General features: G+C 39.6%; 1 protein-coding gene across 1 annotated transcript in view; it reads right to left on the bottom strand.

Annotated features, from left to right (window-relative positions):
• TRPM1 (transient receptor potential cation channel subfamily M member 1) overlaps positions 1–18,761 on the bottom strand; it is a 339,306-nt gene that overhangs the window by 13,429 nt on the left and 307,116 nt on the right. The window contains exons 17-23 of the mRNA XM_056572537.1: positions 17,181–17,473; positions 15,427–15,655; positions 14,084–14,206; positions 12,172–12,303; positions 7,181–7,309; positions 5,651–5,902; positions 4,007–4,199 (exon numbers count right to left, since the gene is read on the bottom strand). Coding sequence (XP_056428512.1) covers positions 4,007–4,199; positions 5,651–5,902; positions 7,181–7,309; positions 12,172–12,303; positions 14,084–14,206; positions 15,427–15,655; positions 17,181–17,473 — 1,351 coding nt within the window. The remainder of the gene's footprint in view (positions 1–4,006; positions 4,200–5,650; positions 5,903–7,180; positions 7,310–12,171; positions 12,304–14,083; positions 14,207–15,426; positions 15,656–17,180; positions 17,474–18,761) is intronic.

Here is an 18,761-nt window from a genome sequence, read left to right as displayed (position 1 = left end):
GGATGTGACAAGGGGGGGGGGAAATGTGACAGGGGGGAATGTGACAGGGGAGGGGGAATGTGACAAGAGGGGGGAATGTGACAAGGGGGGGGGGATGTGACAAGAGGGGGGAATGTGACAAGGGGGGGGGGAATGTGACAAGAGGGGGGGAATGTGACAGGGGAGGGGGAATGTGACATGAAGGGGGGGAATGTGACAAGAGGGGGAATGCGACAAGGGGGGAAGAATGTGACAAGGGGGGAAGAATGTGACAAGGAGGGGGGAGAATGTGACGGGGGGATGTGACAAGGGAGAGGGGGAATGTGACAAGGGAGGGGGAATGTGATGGGGGAGATGTGAAATGGGCGGGGGGGGGGGGGGAGATGTGAGATTCAGTGCAAAAAATTGTACCGCTTTTGGTACAAATTTCCAGAAAGAATCATACCGCCAGGGAGGTTAAAAAGCTCTGTATCATACCTTTCCCCTTGCTCACATTGTCTGAAGGAGAAAGTGGGCTTTCCCCATGCCTCACCATGCCCCGCATGCACTTCCTGAGTTTGGACTTCTACAAGTCCAAGTGGAGACCAAACTAACTGTTTGACTTGAGTCAGGGAACAGAACAGAGCCACCTAGTGGCCGTTTTTTTCAATCACATTAAAAACATATAAAGGTTGAGAAATTTAACAGCAAGTAAATAGCAAAGTGTCTTATAATAACATAAGGAACAATAAAATAAAAGTTTTGTTTTGTGACAGATACTCTTTAAAGCCCTATTTTTATTTTAGGATGTGTGAAACCAGCTTTTTTCGGTTTATGTCTCAGCCTTCCATTCAAGGTATACATTGCAAGTCTTTTCCGATATCCAGATTCAGATGTAGTAATTCTTGGTGTAAGTTTAAACTAGACAGTCGAAGGCCAAGTTTACACTGCAAAATACAGTATTTTCTAATGTATTTTATATTATGCACACCTTTTCATCCATATTTGCCAAAAAAAAAAGCCTTTTGTAGCTTTTTTACCCATGCACCTGCTTTATCATAGCATATTAGGCTGTCTTCAGACTGAATAAGTTTAGACAGACTGGTCAGTTGGCTTAAACTGCACCAAAATTCTGTTGCTTTTTTGGTATACAAAGTTACACCTTTCTGGGTATTCCAGAAAAAAACTTTTTTTGAAAGTTAAACAGATTTGTAAATTACTTCTATTAAAAAATCTCAATCCTTTCAATAATTTTCAGCTGCTGAAGTTGAGTTGTTGTTTTCTGTCTGGCAACAGTGCTCTCTGCTGACATCTCTGCTTGTCTCAGGAACTGCACAGAGTAGAAGAGGTTTGCTATGGGGATTTGCTTCTAAACTGGGCGGTTCCCGAGACACGTGTCATTAGAGAGCACTTAGACAGAAAAGAACAACTCAACGTCAGCAGCTCATAAGTACTTAAAGGATTAATTTACAAATCTGTTTAACTTTCTTTAGCCAGTTGATATATAAAAAAAAAGTTTTTTCCTGGATAACCCCTTTAAGCCATGGCCCCTTTTAAGCTAAAACGTATCCCCACATACTAAAGCCATGCCTCATTTGCTAGGCATGACTAAAAAGGTATCTAATAATAAAAGTGAACTTTAAACCAAAGGCCAGTTGTCAGAACCAATAGGGTCAAAAGGTTCTGATAGGTTCTTTGTTTATTTTTGTTGCAGGGTTACGCTTAGCTGTCTGGCTGGTCAGTTGACCTTTTGATGAAAGCACCTGCGGGGTTGCCCATTCAACCTGGCAGTTTGCTCTCATTCAATGCCTGTGAAAGAGTCCAACTCCAGTAGCTGGCGATTTACCCTGTTTATTCTTGTTTACCCGGCATCTGTGACTTTTGGCTTATCTTCTCGACTTCTCTCTGGTATTAGCTATTTTGTACTTTGACAACTCCTGGTTTTTAATGCGGGTAGTGGACATTGACTTAAGTGTGCTAGTTTTGCTTCTGTTAGTCTGTCTCCTCCCTACTGTACCGAGACCTGTGTCTGTATTATTGTATTTTATTATTTTTACAGTTATGCCCCTCACTTGTCTAGAGAGGGACTGTCACCATGGTTACGGACCCGTCGCCTAGGGCTGGTACGTAAGTAAGCAGGGATAGGGGAGTGGGGGCGAGAATAGTGTGCACTCCTTTCCTGCCCATACATGACACCAGTAAATGGAAAGTAGAAAATAACTGAATAGATAGATAGATTGCCTTTATCCATTTTCCCTTGACAAAGCCACAGTGTGTGACAAAACATGTTGGGTAGCACTGTGTATGTTTTTATCTGGAGTTTATTCAAATAGGTAGGGAGTGCAAAAAATATATATATTCTCTTATTCTCTCACCAAGTGGTGGACAATATATAGTTTGCACTAATACTACTGTACATACTGAACCCTGGTTGCATTTTTAACTCACACTTTTTGTAGTACATTTCTAATTAACATGTCAATGTGGTATATACATACATGAGTGAGAATTATAGCGTAACTAACATCTGCCACCACAGTTTAAAAAAAGTGGCCACAAATGGTGCTAGAATTCTGATGCATTTTCAAATGTAAATGTGGGTCATTATTTTCCTTTTGCATACTTACATTTAATTAAAGGGGTAATCTGAAACTATATAATTGATAGCGTTTCCTTAGGATACTCTCAAGATCCCCACTGTTTACCTTAGTTCTTTATAGGGGCAGTGGTACTCCAGATAGGCCACCAGTTTTCAAGTGGGCAGGATGCAACAGACAGGGGTGAACACATATAACTGAAATAAGGTTGTTTCTTTAATGAAAATCATATTAGCTTAAAGAAAAAGTCTCATGCCCAGTCAGTACAGAAAAACGTATCCCCTATCTGCAGGATAGGGGATAAGTTTTAGATCAAGGGGTGTCCGAGCGCTGTGGCCCCCTGTGATCATCTGTATGGAGCCCCGGCTCTCCCACAGAGTTGCACGTTGCGACCCCCTCCCGAAGCGGGGGGCCATGCCCCCTCCATATCTCAATGGGAGAGCTGAAGATTGCCGAATCTATATCTATATCTCCCATAGAGATATATGGAGGGGGCATGGCGGCCCCTGGTTCAGGCGGGGGTCATGATACGTCACTCTGTGGGAGAGCAATCTAAAACTTATAGGGGATACGTTTTTCTGTACTGTACTGTTTTTCTGGTTCTCTGTACTGATCGGGCATGAGACTTGTGATAATGATAAATTCCTTATAATTGAAATAAACATTTCAAATGTTCCCCCTAAAAAAGTGTAATTGTTTTATGTCGCCATTTCAGCATGTAGTAATAAAAAAGAAAAAGATTACATTTTTTAGGCTTATACTCATGTGTGATTATCTTGGTGTCGATTAAAATCACTGGTATATGTGATTAAATCCATTGGCAAATTGTTCTCAAACTGCAGTTTAAGAAAATCCTAGTGGTTGCTCGGGGGTGTTTTCAGTGGGATGCCATAATGTAAATATCCCTTGCTTTACAGCATTAATGGATTGTAACTGGTAAATAGATATTGGTCATTTTAATGCCTCCAAAGCAGTTTCATATATAAAAGAGAGAGAATCCTTCTGTAAAGTTTAAAGTGAACCTGTCATCTCTTTCATGCAGGCTGAACCATGAGTCCTCAGGGTAATCCCCAGTGACCTCTTCCCATCTCACCAACCTTGATTAAGAGATCTCTCCCTATAGCTTCCGAAACCATCCTGATGGCTTGTGGTTCAGGCATCATGGAATCGATGTTGTGTTCCCATTGACTGGGAAAACATACACCCTCTGGTGTATCAATGGAAATTTTTTTATTGATTTATTCTTCTCTAAATATTAATGTAAAAACCCTTCTGTTGGCTATAACCATGACATAGTACAGCCATGTCTTATGTCAGCACGTACATTTTAATATAAGGTGAAGAAGCCTACTAATAACATACACACATTGAATATTACACTCCAAATTAAAGCAGATAATCTGTTAATTTGGACTGATGATCTGCCTGGGAAACATCAAGCAGAGTCTTACTATGAACTCTAGTCTTACGGTCAATCTGGTCTGCAAACACCTCTCCGTAGATCATCCAGTATGGCATGTAAAAGATGTTGCGGGCTAGCCTCCAAGAAGGCTCCTCGTCTGGGTGCAAAATGGCCTGCCTTGCCACACCAAAACTCATCAACACAACCAGCATTATGATGACAAAATACAGCATGTCAATCATCTATAAAAAAAAGACACAAAACAAGTCAACTAAACAAATAGAATTAATTTATCTATCCATAAAACCCCCGAAATAAAGGTACCTTTCATTATGCCCTAAAATAAGACCTCATTCTTGTTTAACCCCTTGCCGCATATGGACATTTATAAACGTCCATAAGCGGCTCCCGAGGTATGACGAGCGCTCAGCAGGTGAGCGTGCATCATACTCGGTGGGTCCCGGTTGCTATAAGCAACCAAGCCCACGGCTAATGGTGAACATCGCCGATCGGGCTGATGTCCGGCAGTAACTCTTTAGATGCGGCGATCAAAGTGAAAGTAAAAGCTTCCCGGCAGCTCAGCCAGGATGATCGGGACCATCGCGGTAAAATCGCGATGTCCCGATCAGCTAGAACGCAACAGGAGGGTGCCTTACCTGCCCCCTGTGCGTCCGATTGGCGATTGATTGCTCCAAGCCTGAAATCCAGCTTGAGCAGTCCGACGATAACGCTGATCAATGCATTGTAATGCAATGGCAGGGATCAGTGTATTGAATCAATGTACTGCATGTTATAGTCCCATATGGGGGCTATGACATTGCAAAAGAAAGTTTGAATCACCCCCTTTTCCCATTAAAAACAAAACTGTGTAAATAAAAATAAATATAAACATATGTGGTATTGCTGTGTGTGTAAATGTCCGAACCATAAAAATATATAGTTAATTAAACTGTCGGTCAATAGCGTACGCACAAAAAAATTCTAAAGTCCAAAATAGCGTATTTTTTGGGTCACTTTTTATACCATAAAACAATTAATAAAAACCGATCAAAAAGTCAGTTCAAAACAAAAAAGGTACTGATAAAAACTTCAGATCACACGCAAAAATGAGCCCTCATACCGCCCCATACATAGAAAAATTAAAAAGTTATAGTGGTCAGAAGATGACAATTTTAAATGTATAAATTTTCCTGCATGAAGTTATGATTTTTTTCAGAAGTTATACAAAATCAAACCTATATAAGTAGGGTATCATTTTAATCGTATGGACCTACAGAATAAAGAGAGTGTAATTTTACCGAAAAATGTACTACGTAGAAAAGGAAGCCCCCAAAAGTTACAAAATTACATTTTTTTTTCCATTTTGTCGCACAATTATTTTTTTTTTCGTTTCACCGTAGATTTTTGGGTAAAGTGACTGATGTCATTACAAAGTAGAATTGGTCCCGCAAAAAATAAACCATCATATGGATTTTTAGGTGCAAAATTGAAAGGGTTATGATTTTTAAAAGGTAAGGAGGAAAAACAAAAGTGCAAAAATGAAAAATCTCCAAATAGGATACATATGTGAACAAGACATGTTAGGGTAGGGGTCTCAATGAAGCAAGTCTAAGCATCAAACCCTACTTTTTTTTTTAATTGTACGCTTTCTATTATTTTATTTAATCATTCGTAAAAATTCTTTCTGACTTACCATTTTTCCAATCATCATAACATAGGGTCCAAGGTATTTGTTGACTCCAAATATGTCCAAAACCCGAATATACCAAAAGATAATATCCACACAGTATATGACTCTTCCATAACCCATATATGGCTGCGTTTGTAGTCTAAGAATTGCTCCAATTATAAACACTGAAATGGCCACAAGATCAGTAATATTCCAATATTCTTGTAACCAGACCTTTATTTTCTGGCTCAGTTTTCCAGGCTCAGACATTAAAATCTACAGAAAAATGAGGGTTGACCAACATTTAATAAAAAAATAAATAAATCCAGTTTAGTATGAATTTTGTTCGTTTTTTATTTATATTTTTAAATGTGGTTAAAATATTGATTACGGTACATTTGTTAGCATATTGTTTAGATAAGCTATGAACAGCTATTGGCAGGAGTACCATCAAACATTGATGGCCTATGTCTGATGGTTGGGGTTCCTAGGGATAAGCTATCTTTGAAGAAAGACTTCAAAAATAGTATAGATTAATCTAAGTAACCTAAGTATTATTTGCTTTGGAATGCTTAAAAGATGCATGTACACCAAGTGGCACACATAGCACACAGAGTTTTTATGGGCTCATATTACAGACCTGTAGGCACTTTGTATAGCATTATATAGCGTTTCTTCCCCAGAAACAATAATGTAAATAATCTCACATATTAAATAGGTACAGTAGAGTTCCATAGCAGGTGACAACACCCTATTATAGATCGATATAGGTTCTATAATAGAGCCATGTACATAGGCTGAAGACACAAGGATAATACATTTAATATTACCTAACAGGCCAAAATCTGGCTTAGGCTGGGTTCACACCACGTTTTTGCAATACAGTTCCCGTATACGTTTTCTATGTGAAAACCGTATGGAACCGTATTGGAAAACGTATGCATTGACTCTCCACTGAAAACCGTATGCCAAAAGATGCATCAGGTTGTGTCCGTTTTGCATCCTATACGGTTTTGTCAGGTTTTTTTCCTGTACCCAAAACTGTAGTCTACCACGGTTTTAGGTCCGGTTGAAAAACCGTATTAAACCGTATACGTTTTTTAACATGGGAGTCAATGGGAACCGTACAGAACTGTAAGTGCATGCAGTTCCATCCGGTTTTCACCATACAGTTTTTGACTTTGCACAGTTTTTTTTCTTGGAATTTCAATCAAACAAGTAAAACTTTATTCAAAATGGAGTGAAAAGTTAAAAACGTATACGTTTTTTTCTTAAAAAACTGATGCAACCGGATGTAATTTTTCAAACCGTATACGGTTTTTAACTGTATACAGGTTAAAATTTGTACACACGTTTTGATACAGTTTAGTCAGGTTTTGAGGAATCCGTTTTTTCCTCAAAAACCTGATACGGGAACTGTATTGCAAAAACGTGGTGTGAACCCCGCCTTAGTTTCCTGCAGTCGGTACTGTGTCATAAAAATAAAATGCTCTAGGTTCAGTATTTAGGGTAAATAGTTGAACCTGTGTATAGTGACCTGAACAAAATTCTTACCTCTCTCACTTTCTCAAGTCCCAGTGTTAAGATATATGAAATAACAATCCACTCCTGAAGTGTAGGCCATCGCTCCATCTTCACCAAAATAACATAATTAAATAACATTAAATATACTAAGTAGGAAATCTGTGAAGAAAAAATACATTTATTATCCCACACATTTAAGAATCAGTTGTTGCTGTAAATTTATTTGTCATACATTTTTGTGCTAAAGGGGGTCTTCTGAAGTGAAAAAACTAACAAAAAGCCTACTTTTGCATAAAACAACAAATTACACTAGGCTAGGGTCCGTTCACACGCTATTTGTTTTTGCGGGTTTTCCGCTGGTAATTTGAAAGGGGGCAGGCTCTTCTCGGCTGTCCGCAGCAGATTTTCCACGGAGGAATTTAGGCTGCGGAAAATCCGCCACAAGCCCCATTGAAGTCGGTAGGGACTGCGGCGCATTTTCCGCAGCGTAAATTCTGCCGCGGAAAATCTGCTACGGACAGCCGAGAAGAGCCCGCCCACTTTCAAATACGCAGCGGAAAACCCGTAAAAACAAATAGTGTGTGAACGCACCCTTAAAGGGGTACTCCGCCCTAGACATCTTATCCCCTATCCAAAGGATAAGATGTCAGATCGCCGCGATGCTGCTGCTGGGGAGCCTCGGGATCCCCGCTGCGGCACCCCGCTATCATTACAGCACAGAGCGAGTTCGCTCTGTGCGTAATGACGGGCGATACAGGGGACGGAGCCGCGTGACATCATGGCTCCGCCCCTCGTGACATCACAGCCCGTCCCCTTAATGCAAGTCTATGGCAGGGGGCGTGACTGCCACCACGCCCCCTCCCATAGACTTGTATTGAAAGGGGCGGGCTGTGATGTCATGAGGGGCGGAGCCGTGACGTAACGATGCTCCGGCCCCTGTATTGCGCGTCATTATGTGCAGAGCGAACTCGCTCTGTGCTGTAATGATAGCGCAGTGCCACAGCGGGGATCCTGGGGCTCCCCAGCAGCGGCACCGCGGCGACCTGACATCTTATCCCCTATCCTTTGGATAGGGGATAAGATGTCTGGGGGCGGAGTACCCCTTTAAGCAGCATCTGGCTCCAGCGTAACTGGGCGAAAATTGCCACAACTGATGCCAGAAGTGCATCAGTTGGCATTTGGTGTGCATCATCCGGCATCAATTGTTTGCGAGTCCAATTGGATGATTGTGAACTGTCCTATTCAAATGAACAAGATCAGTTCTTGCTTCATATGTGCGTCATCAGTTTTAATTTCCCTCCGACGCTGCAGAAAATGCATCGGAGGGAAAATGAAACTGATGATGCACATATGTAAAGGAGGCCTTACTGGATCCAGCATTGGTGCTCTGGTCTGCCCTGGTGCCTCTGTAGTGTACCCTGATAACACACCAAAGCAACGGGGATGGACTTAGCTAGGTGAATTTAGTGCAACTTAGTTTATACCTAAAGCAGGGAGTATTTTTTTGTGTTGGGAAACACCTTTAAAAGTAGTCTCAAAAAATCTGGTGCATCTGTAGACTGTCTAGTCTAAACTTTCACTGTTTAATTTATGATTATGCCATCCATAAGTTGGCTTACTTTAGGCAAATGTAATGTGCCAAACATCTGGCACATTTTTTTGCACATGCCATCACATTTTAGCCAATGTCTCCTTTCCACCAATGACACTCCTCTTTATGGACAAACCATGTCGTTTGTCAGACAAGGTGCATTATACATTTTTTTTCTGCACACACAGTATAATATATGTGACTTAATTGTTGTATGCTAACATTTTGGTACATTTAAAAGCCATAGTATTTTTACAGTAAGTGCCATGTTTTGCAGGGTTTTCCTACCATTTTATTCCATTTTATTGTGTTTTTTTTTTTTTTTTTTTGCAACAAAATGCTGCATCTAGATGTTTACTGAAAGCTGATAGTAAAATATGAAATGGACCTCTGGACTGGGGTCCCCGTTCTCAAGATCGTGGGAGGGGGCTAGCAGTCGGACCCCTTCAATCAAGCTAGCTATCCCCTGTCCTGTGGATAGGGAATAACTTTCTTAGATGAAAAAAAAATGCCATAGGTAGATTTTTGTTTATACTTACAGATGTTATACTGCTGCTTAGGATTTCAAAAACAACTGAAAAGTTAAAATGGATGGTATAAACAAAAATCCACCCATGCAATTTTTTTTTTTTATAAAAAAAAGAATGCAGTAACAAAACTATGTGAAGAGAAACCTTGACAGATTTTATGACTATTAAATGAAAAACAAAATTTGACACTGACAAATAAGATGAACTATAGACCTCTGTAGTGTTACGGTGGCGCACAGTACAAAAAGGTGCCTGGGAAACAAACGTATTACTTTTGCCCTTGAGCTGTTTATATGTAATCCCCCTTTAAGATGATTTGCCAAGCATTACTGAAGAGTTCAAAGGGTTTAACACAGAGATCGCCTCTGTAGTGAACTCTGATTTGACCTAAGAATTCCTGCAATATTGCTTACTTAAGCATGCGACGGATTTATGCACCCCCTGCTGAATGTGGAATATGTCTTCTAATACATATGGATGTTTCATATATTTATTATGATGCTGTGAAATTACCGGTAGCCTGGATCTGATCAGGCGACAGTAGTAAAGGCTTATGTTCACACCATATTTGGGCTCTGTGTTCAGTGTATAGTTTGGGAAATTCACCTAATGAATGTATTCAATGTGCCTATAGACAATCATTACCCAAACAATTGCCAAAAGAACATTCTTTGGGCACTTGTTTGCCTGGCATACAGAAACCTTTGCCTAAATCATTTTCACTGTAAGCAAAACAAAGTATACCACATATTTTTATTTCAAAGCAGTTATTGTCAGAAATATATAGTGGCATAGGGATAGATCAGGGGTGTATGTTCAGTGTCAGATTTGAGGGAGACTGCCAAATATAGTGTTAAGCTAGCCTATGTGTACTATTAAAGGGATATTGCAGGGGGAAAAAATATTTTATATATCAGTTAGCTCCAGAAAGTTAAACAGATTTGTTAATTTCTTCTATTAAAAAAATCTTAATCCTTCTAATAATTATCAGCTGCTGAAGTTGAGTTGTTCTTTTCTGTCTGACAACAGTGCTCTCTACTGACACCTCTATCTGTCTGGGGAACTGCACAGAGCAGAACAGGCTTGCTATGGGGACTTGCTTCTACTCTGGACAGTTCCCAAGACACGTGTCATCAGAGAGCACTTAGACAGAAAAGAACAATTCAACTTCAGCAGCTCATAAGTACTGAAAGGATTAAGATTTTTTTAAAAGAAGTAATTTACAAATCTGTTTAACTTACTTGAGCCAGTTGATATATATATATATATATAAAAGTTTTTTTTCCTGGATAACCCCTTTAAGCTTGGAGTGGTTTGGATAGATATGAAGTTTGGTTTACTGGTGGTTCTTTCCAGAAAATATTTTTATTGTTACATCAACCCACATAGATTACAAATATTTTCTGGTAGAATCATTAATCCTTCAAAATACAGTGTAATAATATTAAAAATGTTATGAGCAAATAGGTAGAATTACAAAGCACTTAGCACAGCGCTACATCTACCTACATAGATTACATATATTTTCTGGTTGAAACTTTAAACTTCAAAATAAATTATAATAATATTAAAGGGAAAACATTTTCTTTTAAATCAACTGGTGTCAGAAAGTTAAACAGACTTGTAAATTACTTCTATAAAAAAAATCGTAATCCTTCAAGTACTTATCAGCTGCTGTATGCTCCTGAGGATTTTTTTTTTTATTATTTCTTTTCAGTCTGACCATAGTGCTCTCTGCTGACACCTCTGTCCATGTCAGGAACTGTCCAGAGCAGGATAGGTTTGCTATGTGGATTTGTTCCTGCTCTGGACAGTCCCTGGCATGGACAGAGGTGTCAGCAGAGAGCACTATGGACAGACAGAAAAGAAATTCAAAAAGAAAAGAACTTCCTCTGGAGCATACAGCAGCTGATAAGTACTGGAAGGATTACGATTTTTAAGTAGAAGTAATTTGCAAATCTGTTTAACTTTCTGACACCAGTTGATTCAATTTTTTATTCCGTTCCATTGGAGTACCCCTTTAAATATATTATGAGCAAATAGGTAGAAGTGCAAAGCACTTATCTCAGCGCTACAGCATATCAATCACAAGTGGTATGGCTCATGTGTAGTTAGTGCAGTGCAGGTCCAAGCTGCTGGCTAATCTATGGAGGTGCTCAATGCGATACTAAAGTAAAATCCATGGTCACTCAAATACAAAGAACGAAAAAAAAGGACAGAACACTCACCGGGTCATGGCTTTAGGTAGCTTCATTCCTTACTACAGAAAATGGCACAGTGGGGAGTAAAAAGCCTTCTCCCCACTCTGTCTTCTTACTCTGTCTTCTTACTCCCAGCTGTGCCGTTTTCCACTGGGATATTTGGAGAATTTTTAAAACCGTGCAAGGCTAACTATAACCAAGCTGTGGATAGAAACCACTTCAAATTCAACCCACTTTAAAGGAGTATTCAAGGAAAAACTTTTTTTTTATATATATATCAACTGGTTCCAGAAAGTTAAACAGATTTGTAAATTACTTCTATTAAAAAATCTTAATCCTTTCAGTACTTATGAGCTTCTGAAGTTAAGGTTGTTCTTTTCTGTCTCAGTAATCTCTGATGACACGTGTCTCGGGAAACGCCCAGTGTAGAAGCAAATCCCCATAGCAATCCTCTTCTAAACTGGGCGTTTCCCGAGACAGGTGTCATCAGAGATTACTGAGACAGAAAAGAACAACCTAAACTTCAGAAGCTCATAAGTACTGAAAGGATTAAGATTTTTTAATAGAAGTAATTTACAAATCTGTTTAACTTTCTGGAGCCAGTTGATATATAAAAAAAACTTTTTTTTCCTGGATAACCCCTTTAAGTTGTCTGCCACTATTCTAGATCATGTTAGTATGGGAGGCATTTATACTTACTGTATAAAACCAGAATTTGACTATTGGGGCATTGTAGAACTCATAGATTTTTGTGCCAATAGGAATACTCCTTTGTTTTCTGTTTCCATTCTCTTCATCTCCTTTCCGAGAATTGGCATCAGCATTCACATCCTAATAATATTTAAATACACAAATACATTTGTTAAAATTCAAAGACTAGAATATGGACAGTCAAACATTGTATTGATAGTATTCAGAATATCGGGAAGACTAGATGGGCCAAATAGTTCTTGTCTGCTGACACATTCTAAACATATACTGTACAATATGAAGTAATATGCTGTAATTCTCAAAGCTGCAATTTTTAAAACCACAGCAGTCAATATAAAAGCAGTAGAGATGAGCGAACTTACAGTAAATTCGATTCGTCACAAACTTCTCGGCTCGGCAGTTGATGACTTATCCTGCATAAATTAGTTCAGCTTTCAGATGCTCCCATGGGCTGGAAAAGGTGGATACAGTCCTAGGAGACTCTTTCCTAGGACTGTATCCACCTTTTCCAGCCAGCCGAAGCACCTGAAGGCTGAACTAATTTATGCAGGAAAAGTCATCAAGTGCCGAGCCGAGAAGTTTGTGACGAATCGAATTTACTGTAAGTTCGCTCATCTCTAAAAAGCATATTTAGTATACAGTTATAAGTAGAAAGATATAGAATATAAACATAAAGAAGAATCTATTGTGCTTGTGTTGGTATTTCCATCGTAGCATCAACTGATGGACTATGTGTCCTCCTATGAAAGTTTCCTTATGAGTAAAGGTCATGTGACAAGACATCCCTGTACAGCAGTGGTCTTCAACCTGCGGACCTCCAGATGTTTCAAAACTACAACTCCCAGCATGCCCGGACAGCCATCGGCTGTCCGGGCATGCTGGGAGTTGTAGTTTTGCAACATCTGGAGGTCCGCAGGTTGAAGACCACTGCTGTACAGTGTATTGACCGAACCATGGCGACCCAGAGCAAGCACAATATCTATATTACTACAGCAGACAGATCAGGAAAAATTTAAGTGTGCATTACAAAGTACCATTATTTTTAGAGATGAGCGAACTTACAGTAAATTCGATTTGTCACGAACTTCTCGGCTCGGCAGTTGATGACTTTTTCTGCGTAAATTAGTTCAGCCTTCAGGTGCTCCGATGGGCTGGAAAAGGTGGATACATTCCTAGGAAAGAGTCTCCTAGGACTGTATCCACCTTTTCCAGCCCACCGGAGCACCTGAAAGCTGAACTAATTTATGCAGGAAAAGGCATCAACTGCCGAGCCGAGAAGTTCGTGACGAATCAAATTTACTGTAAGTTCGCTCATCTCTAATTATTTTATTGCCCTAACAGTTAAACTAAGTCAGAGGCACAAAACACATCTTTTATTTGCTGTAAACTCACTTTGTATACGTATAAGTAGACAAGACACATTTCCCATGATTTAAGTATGACATAAGTATTTAAAGGGGTTATCCAGGAAAAAACTTTTTATATATATATATATATATATATATATATATATATACTGGCTCCAGAAAGTTAAACAGATTTGTAAATTACTTCTATTAAAATTTTTTAATCCTTTCAGTACTTACGAGCTTCTGAAGTTAAGGTTGTTCTTTTCTGTCTAAATCCTCTCTGATGACACGTGTCTCGGGAAACGCCCAGTTTATAAGCAAATCCCCATAGCAAACATCTTCTAAACTGGGCGTTTCCCGAGACACGTGTCATCAGAGAGGATTTAGACAGAAAAGAGCAACCTTAACTTCAGAAGCTCATAAGTACTGAAAGGATTTTTAATAGAAGTAAGTTACAAATCTGTTTATCTTTCTGGAGCCAGTTGATATATATATATAAAAAAAAGTTTTTTTCCCAGAATACCCCTTTAAGTATCTAGCTAGGTTCTTACCATGTTATCTTCTTCTTTCTCTTTTCCTTCTTCATATTCTTTTGAGGTATGAAATGAAAGGTCATCGTGGGAGCGGAATTCCAGAAACAAAATGGTCGGTGGGAAAACAATTCCTAATATTACCTGAAATCAAATAGAAGCAATGCCACAAATAACATGTAACCTGAAAATAATAAACATTTTATCAACTTCTAATTCAATGACTGTGAGCAACTTCAAGATCATTAGAGGTTAAAATTGGCCACACACACAAAGGTTATGGGCTCTTCCTATGTTTTCTGTGTGTTTCCTCCATTTACTCTGGTTTCCTTCTTCCCTACAAAATATATACTGTTGAGTCTTTTTTTTTTTTGGCTTCCCACAAAACAGAGGAATGAAATTATGAGCCCCATTGGGGACATGGGTTGAATCTGAATCTTAAAGGGGTTATCCAGGAAAAAAAACTTTTTTTTATATATATATATCAACTGCTTCCAGAAAGTTATACAGATGTGTAAATTACTTCTATAAAAAAATCTTAATCCATTTAGTACTTATGAGCTGCTGAAGTTGAGTTGTCCTTTTCTGTCTAAGTGCTCTCTTATGACACATGTCTCGGGAACTCTCCAGAGTAGAAGCAAATCCCCATAGCAAACCTCTTCTACTCTGTGCAGTTCCCATGACAAGCAGAGATGTCAGCAGAGAGCACTGTTGCCAGACAGAAAAGAACAAGTCAACTTCAGCAGCTGATAATTATTGGAAGGATTAAGATTTTTTAATAGAAGTAATTCACAATTAAAAGGGTATTCCAGGCAAAAACTTTTTTTATATATATATCAACTGGCTCCGGAAAGTTAAACAGATTTGTAAATTATTTCTATTAAAAAATCTTAAACCTTCCAATAGTTATTAGCTTCTGAAGTTTTCTGTCTAACTGCTCAATGATGATGTCACGTCCCGGGAGCTGTGCATGATGGGAGAATATCCCTTGCATGATGGGAAAATATCCCCATAGGAACTGCACAGCTCCCGTGAGTCGTGAGTCATCAGAGAGCAGTTAGACAGAAAACAGAAACTCAACTTCAGAAGCTAATAACTATTGGAAGGATTAAGATTTTTTAATAGAAGTAATTTACAAATCTGTTTAACTTTCCGGAGCCAGTTGATATATATATATATAAAAAAGTTTTTGCCTGGACTACCCCTTTAACTTTCTGGAGCTAGTTGATATATAAAAAAAGGTTTTTCCTGGAATACCTCTTTAACAATATCTGTAAAAGCATTATGAAATATGTTGGCACTTTAAAAGTAGCAGAACATGAAATTAATTTCTTCTTAATGTTTGTACAGAATTAAGCCAGTACCTTAAGGCCTGGGTTCTTCCTCATGCGCAGACGCCCCATCCACATATCTGTCAGTAGCATCTGGCTGCATGTGTGTGCTATAAAGTCCCGATGTTTGGCAGCCACAGCTAGTTTAAGACAAGTAGAATTACTCCAGTTCTTAAGTTCATAAGTCAATAGTTTCATGGCAACCTGCTCATCGTGTTTGTAGGACTGATCTAAAAGCTCCACAGCCAGTTGACCAAAATCCCTAAAAAAAAAAAAAAAAAGAAATATAACATTAAAATAAAAAAACAGATATACCTTTGAAAAAAAAAAATACAGTGATCCCTCAACTTACAATGGCCTCAACATACAATAGTTTCAACATACAATGGTCTTTTCTGGACCATTGTAAGTTGAAACCAGACTCAACATACAATGCTACAGACAGCCCAGATCTGCGAAACGTGTCAATGGCTGGAAGAACCAACCAATCAGAATGGGCAATCACTGGTAAAACCCCTGTATTACTGAAGCGTATGCACTGACTGATGTCTGGTAGCGCCCACTTCAGTACAGGGAGGTACTACATGTTCTGTACACTTTACCTGTGCCAGGGTTACCTGCTCCTCTGGACACCAGGTGAGGGCGGCTCCATGTTACTTTTTTAGGACACTGCGTGTACTGTACAGGACCCTGAAGAAGCTCCTGTCCTCTACATAGACCAGTGTTTCCCAAGCAGGGTGCCCCCAGCTGTTGCAAAACTACAACTCCCAGCATGCCCGGACAGCCTTCGGCTGTCCGGGCATGCTGGGAGTTGTAGTTTTGCAACAGCTGGGGGCTCCATGCTTGGGAAACACTTACACAGACAGTGATTTACAGCTCCCAGCAGATCTTTCTTACTTTTATATGTAAGGATTTGCTTTATCTGTATTAGTTATCTACTTATTTTTCTTTAATTCTCCCTTTTTCCTATTTTTGGATGACATTTTGGTGCCTTTAGAACCAATTACCAGGTTTCCATAGAGTTCTGGTCTCAACATACAATGGTCGTCCTGGAACCAATTAATATTGTAACTTGAGGGACCACTGTACATTCTTTAGATACCAAATTAAGTGGCATTTATTTTCGATAAACATATATGGTATTATATGATCTTGCTGTCCATACGTACAATGTAGATTGTCTAAATTGTGTTTCAAGTACTATTGTCTTTTGTCCACGTCTGATCCATATATATATATATATAGTGTGTGGGCAGCATTACTGTTTATTTCAATGAGTAGGTAAAAACCTAAAATGAAAGCTACAAATCAGAACAACGGCATACTTGAGTACTAGTGTTGAGCGGCATAGGCCATATTCGAATTCGCGAATGTTCGCGAATATATGGACGAATACTCGTCATATATTCGCGAATATTCGCATATTCGTAATATTCTCGTTTTATTTTCGCGTATACGAAAATTCGCGTATGCGAAAATGAGCATAAGTGGAAATTCGCATATGCGGAAATTAGCATATACAACTTTTCGTATATGAGAAAATTCGCACACCAGTCTCACACAGTAGTATTAGAGCCTTCTTTACACCACTCAAGCTGGAAGCTGAGAGGGATGATCACTGTGATGTGTACTGTGAAAAAAAAAATAAAAAATAAAACGAATATTCGTAATTACGAATATATAGCGCTATATTCGCGAATATTCGCGAATTCGCGAATATGCGATATTCGCGAATAAAATTCGCATTGCGAATATTCGCGAGCAACACTATTGAGTACGACACTTACTTTGAATTGTTGTCCAGGTCTTGGGAAATGTCATCAACAAGGTCACTTTCAGAGGACTCATGAGCCATTGACTTGTATAGTTTGCAAGCTACCAAAGCTTTTGCCATGGTTTCTTCTCCACGCTGCCATAGAAAGAGCGCCATCTTTTGCCTTTTCATGAGCACAGCCCAGACCATAAGTTCATGGAAGGGATATTGGAATCGGCTAACCTCCGGATCATCCACATCTATGTCAATTTCTTCCTCTTTCTTCTTTTTCTTCCTTTTCTTCCCTTTAGTTGGAGGCTCATCATCCTATAGTTTTCAATGTAATAGTTAAAAGGGTTGAACAAGATTAGAAAAGCATGGCTGTTCCTTGGAGAAACAGTGTCACAAGTGTCTACTGTGTGGGGCATGGCAGCTTAGCCCTATTTACTTCGACATGGACAGGTATGGTACTGTTTTCTAATCATGTATTCCTCCTTTAAAGGGGTACTCCCCCCCTAGACATCTTATCCCCTATCCAATGGATAGGGGATAAGATGTCTGATCTCTGGGGACCCGCCGCTGGGGACCCCCGCAATATAGCATGCGGCACCCACCTGTTTCTACTCCGGAAATGCTGGAGGGTCTGGGTCCCGTCCACGGGAATGGAAGTTTGTGACGTCACGACTCCGCCCCCGTGTGACGTCATGCCCCATCCCCTCAACGCAAGTCTATGGGAGGGGGCGTGACTGCCACCACGCCCCCTCCCATAGACTTGCATTGAGGGGACGGGTCGTGACATCACACAGGGGCGGAGTCGTGACATCACGGACTTCCGTTCCTGTGGTCGGGACACAGACCCTCCAGTGCTTCCGGAGCAGAAACAGGTGGGTGCCGCATGCTATTTTGCGGGGGTCCCCAGCAGTGGGGCCCTGCGATCAGACATCTTATCCCCTATCCAAAGATGTCTAGGGGTGGAGTACCCCTTTAACTACTAGGAAACAACAACATTGCTATATCCATATTGTATAAATATTTATATCTTTCAAACAATAAGAAACATGCAGTGCTGATATTTTCACTTATACACGAAACACCAAGTTATGATGTTAAACAGAAATGATCACCTTAAGGCTAAATCTTCTCTTCACTGTGGCACATATACAGATGTCTACAGTTATAGGATCACTTGGAAAGGGATAGGTAGGAGAGGTCTTTACTACAGGAATCAGAATAGGCAGGGAATGATGACAGTGATGTATAATCCTAAGCGAGAGACAATCAGGACGGTTCATAAATCACGGAACACGAGGTAAAGTAAAAATGCAAATGGAACAATTATTGGGAACAGCACATTTCTTAATGATAAAATACAATAGAGTAAACTACATGATAAATGCTATGCTTTTTTGAACAGGTCAAGATCATAGCTAGACCAAGGTTAATTTAAATATCAACAGGGTAAAATCAGGGTCCTGGGAAAAAAAGTGCGGAAACTTTCTGTTTAACCCCTTAAAGGGGTAGTCCAGTGGTAAAAAACGTATCCCCTATCCTAAGGATAGCGGATACGTTTGAGATTGCAGGGGGTCCGACCGCTGGGGCCCCCTGCGATCTCTCT

Source organism: Hyla sarda, chromosome 4 (assembly GCF_029499605.1).
Source record: "Hyla sarda isolate aHylSar1 chromosome 4, aHylSar1.hap1, whole genome shotgun sequence".
Lineage (NCBI taxonomy): Eukaryota > Metazoa > Chordata > Amphibia > Anura > Hylidae > Hyla > Hyla sarda.
Note: the sequence above shows the minus strand (reverse complement) of the source record. Positions and strands in the feature narration are given on the sequence as shown.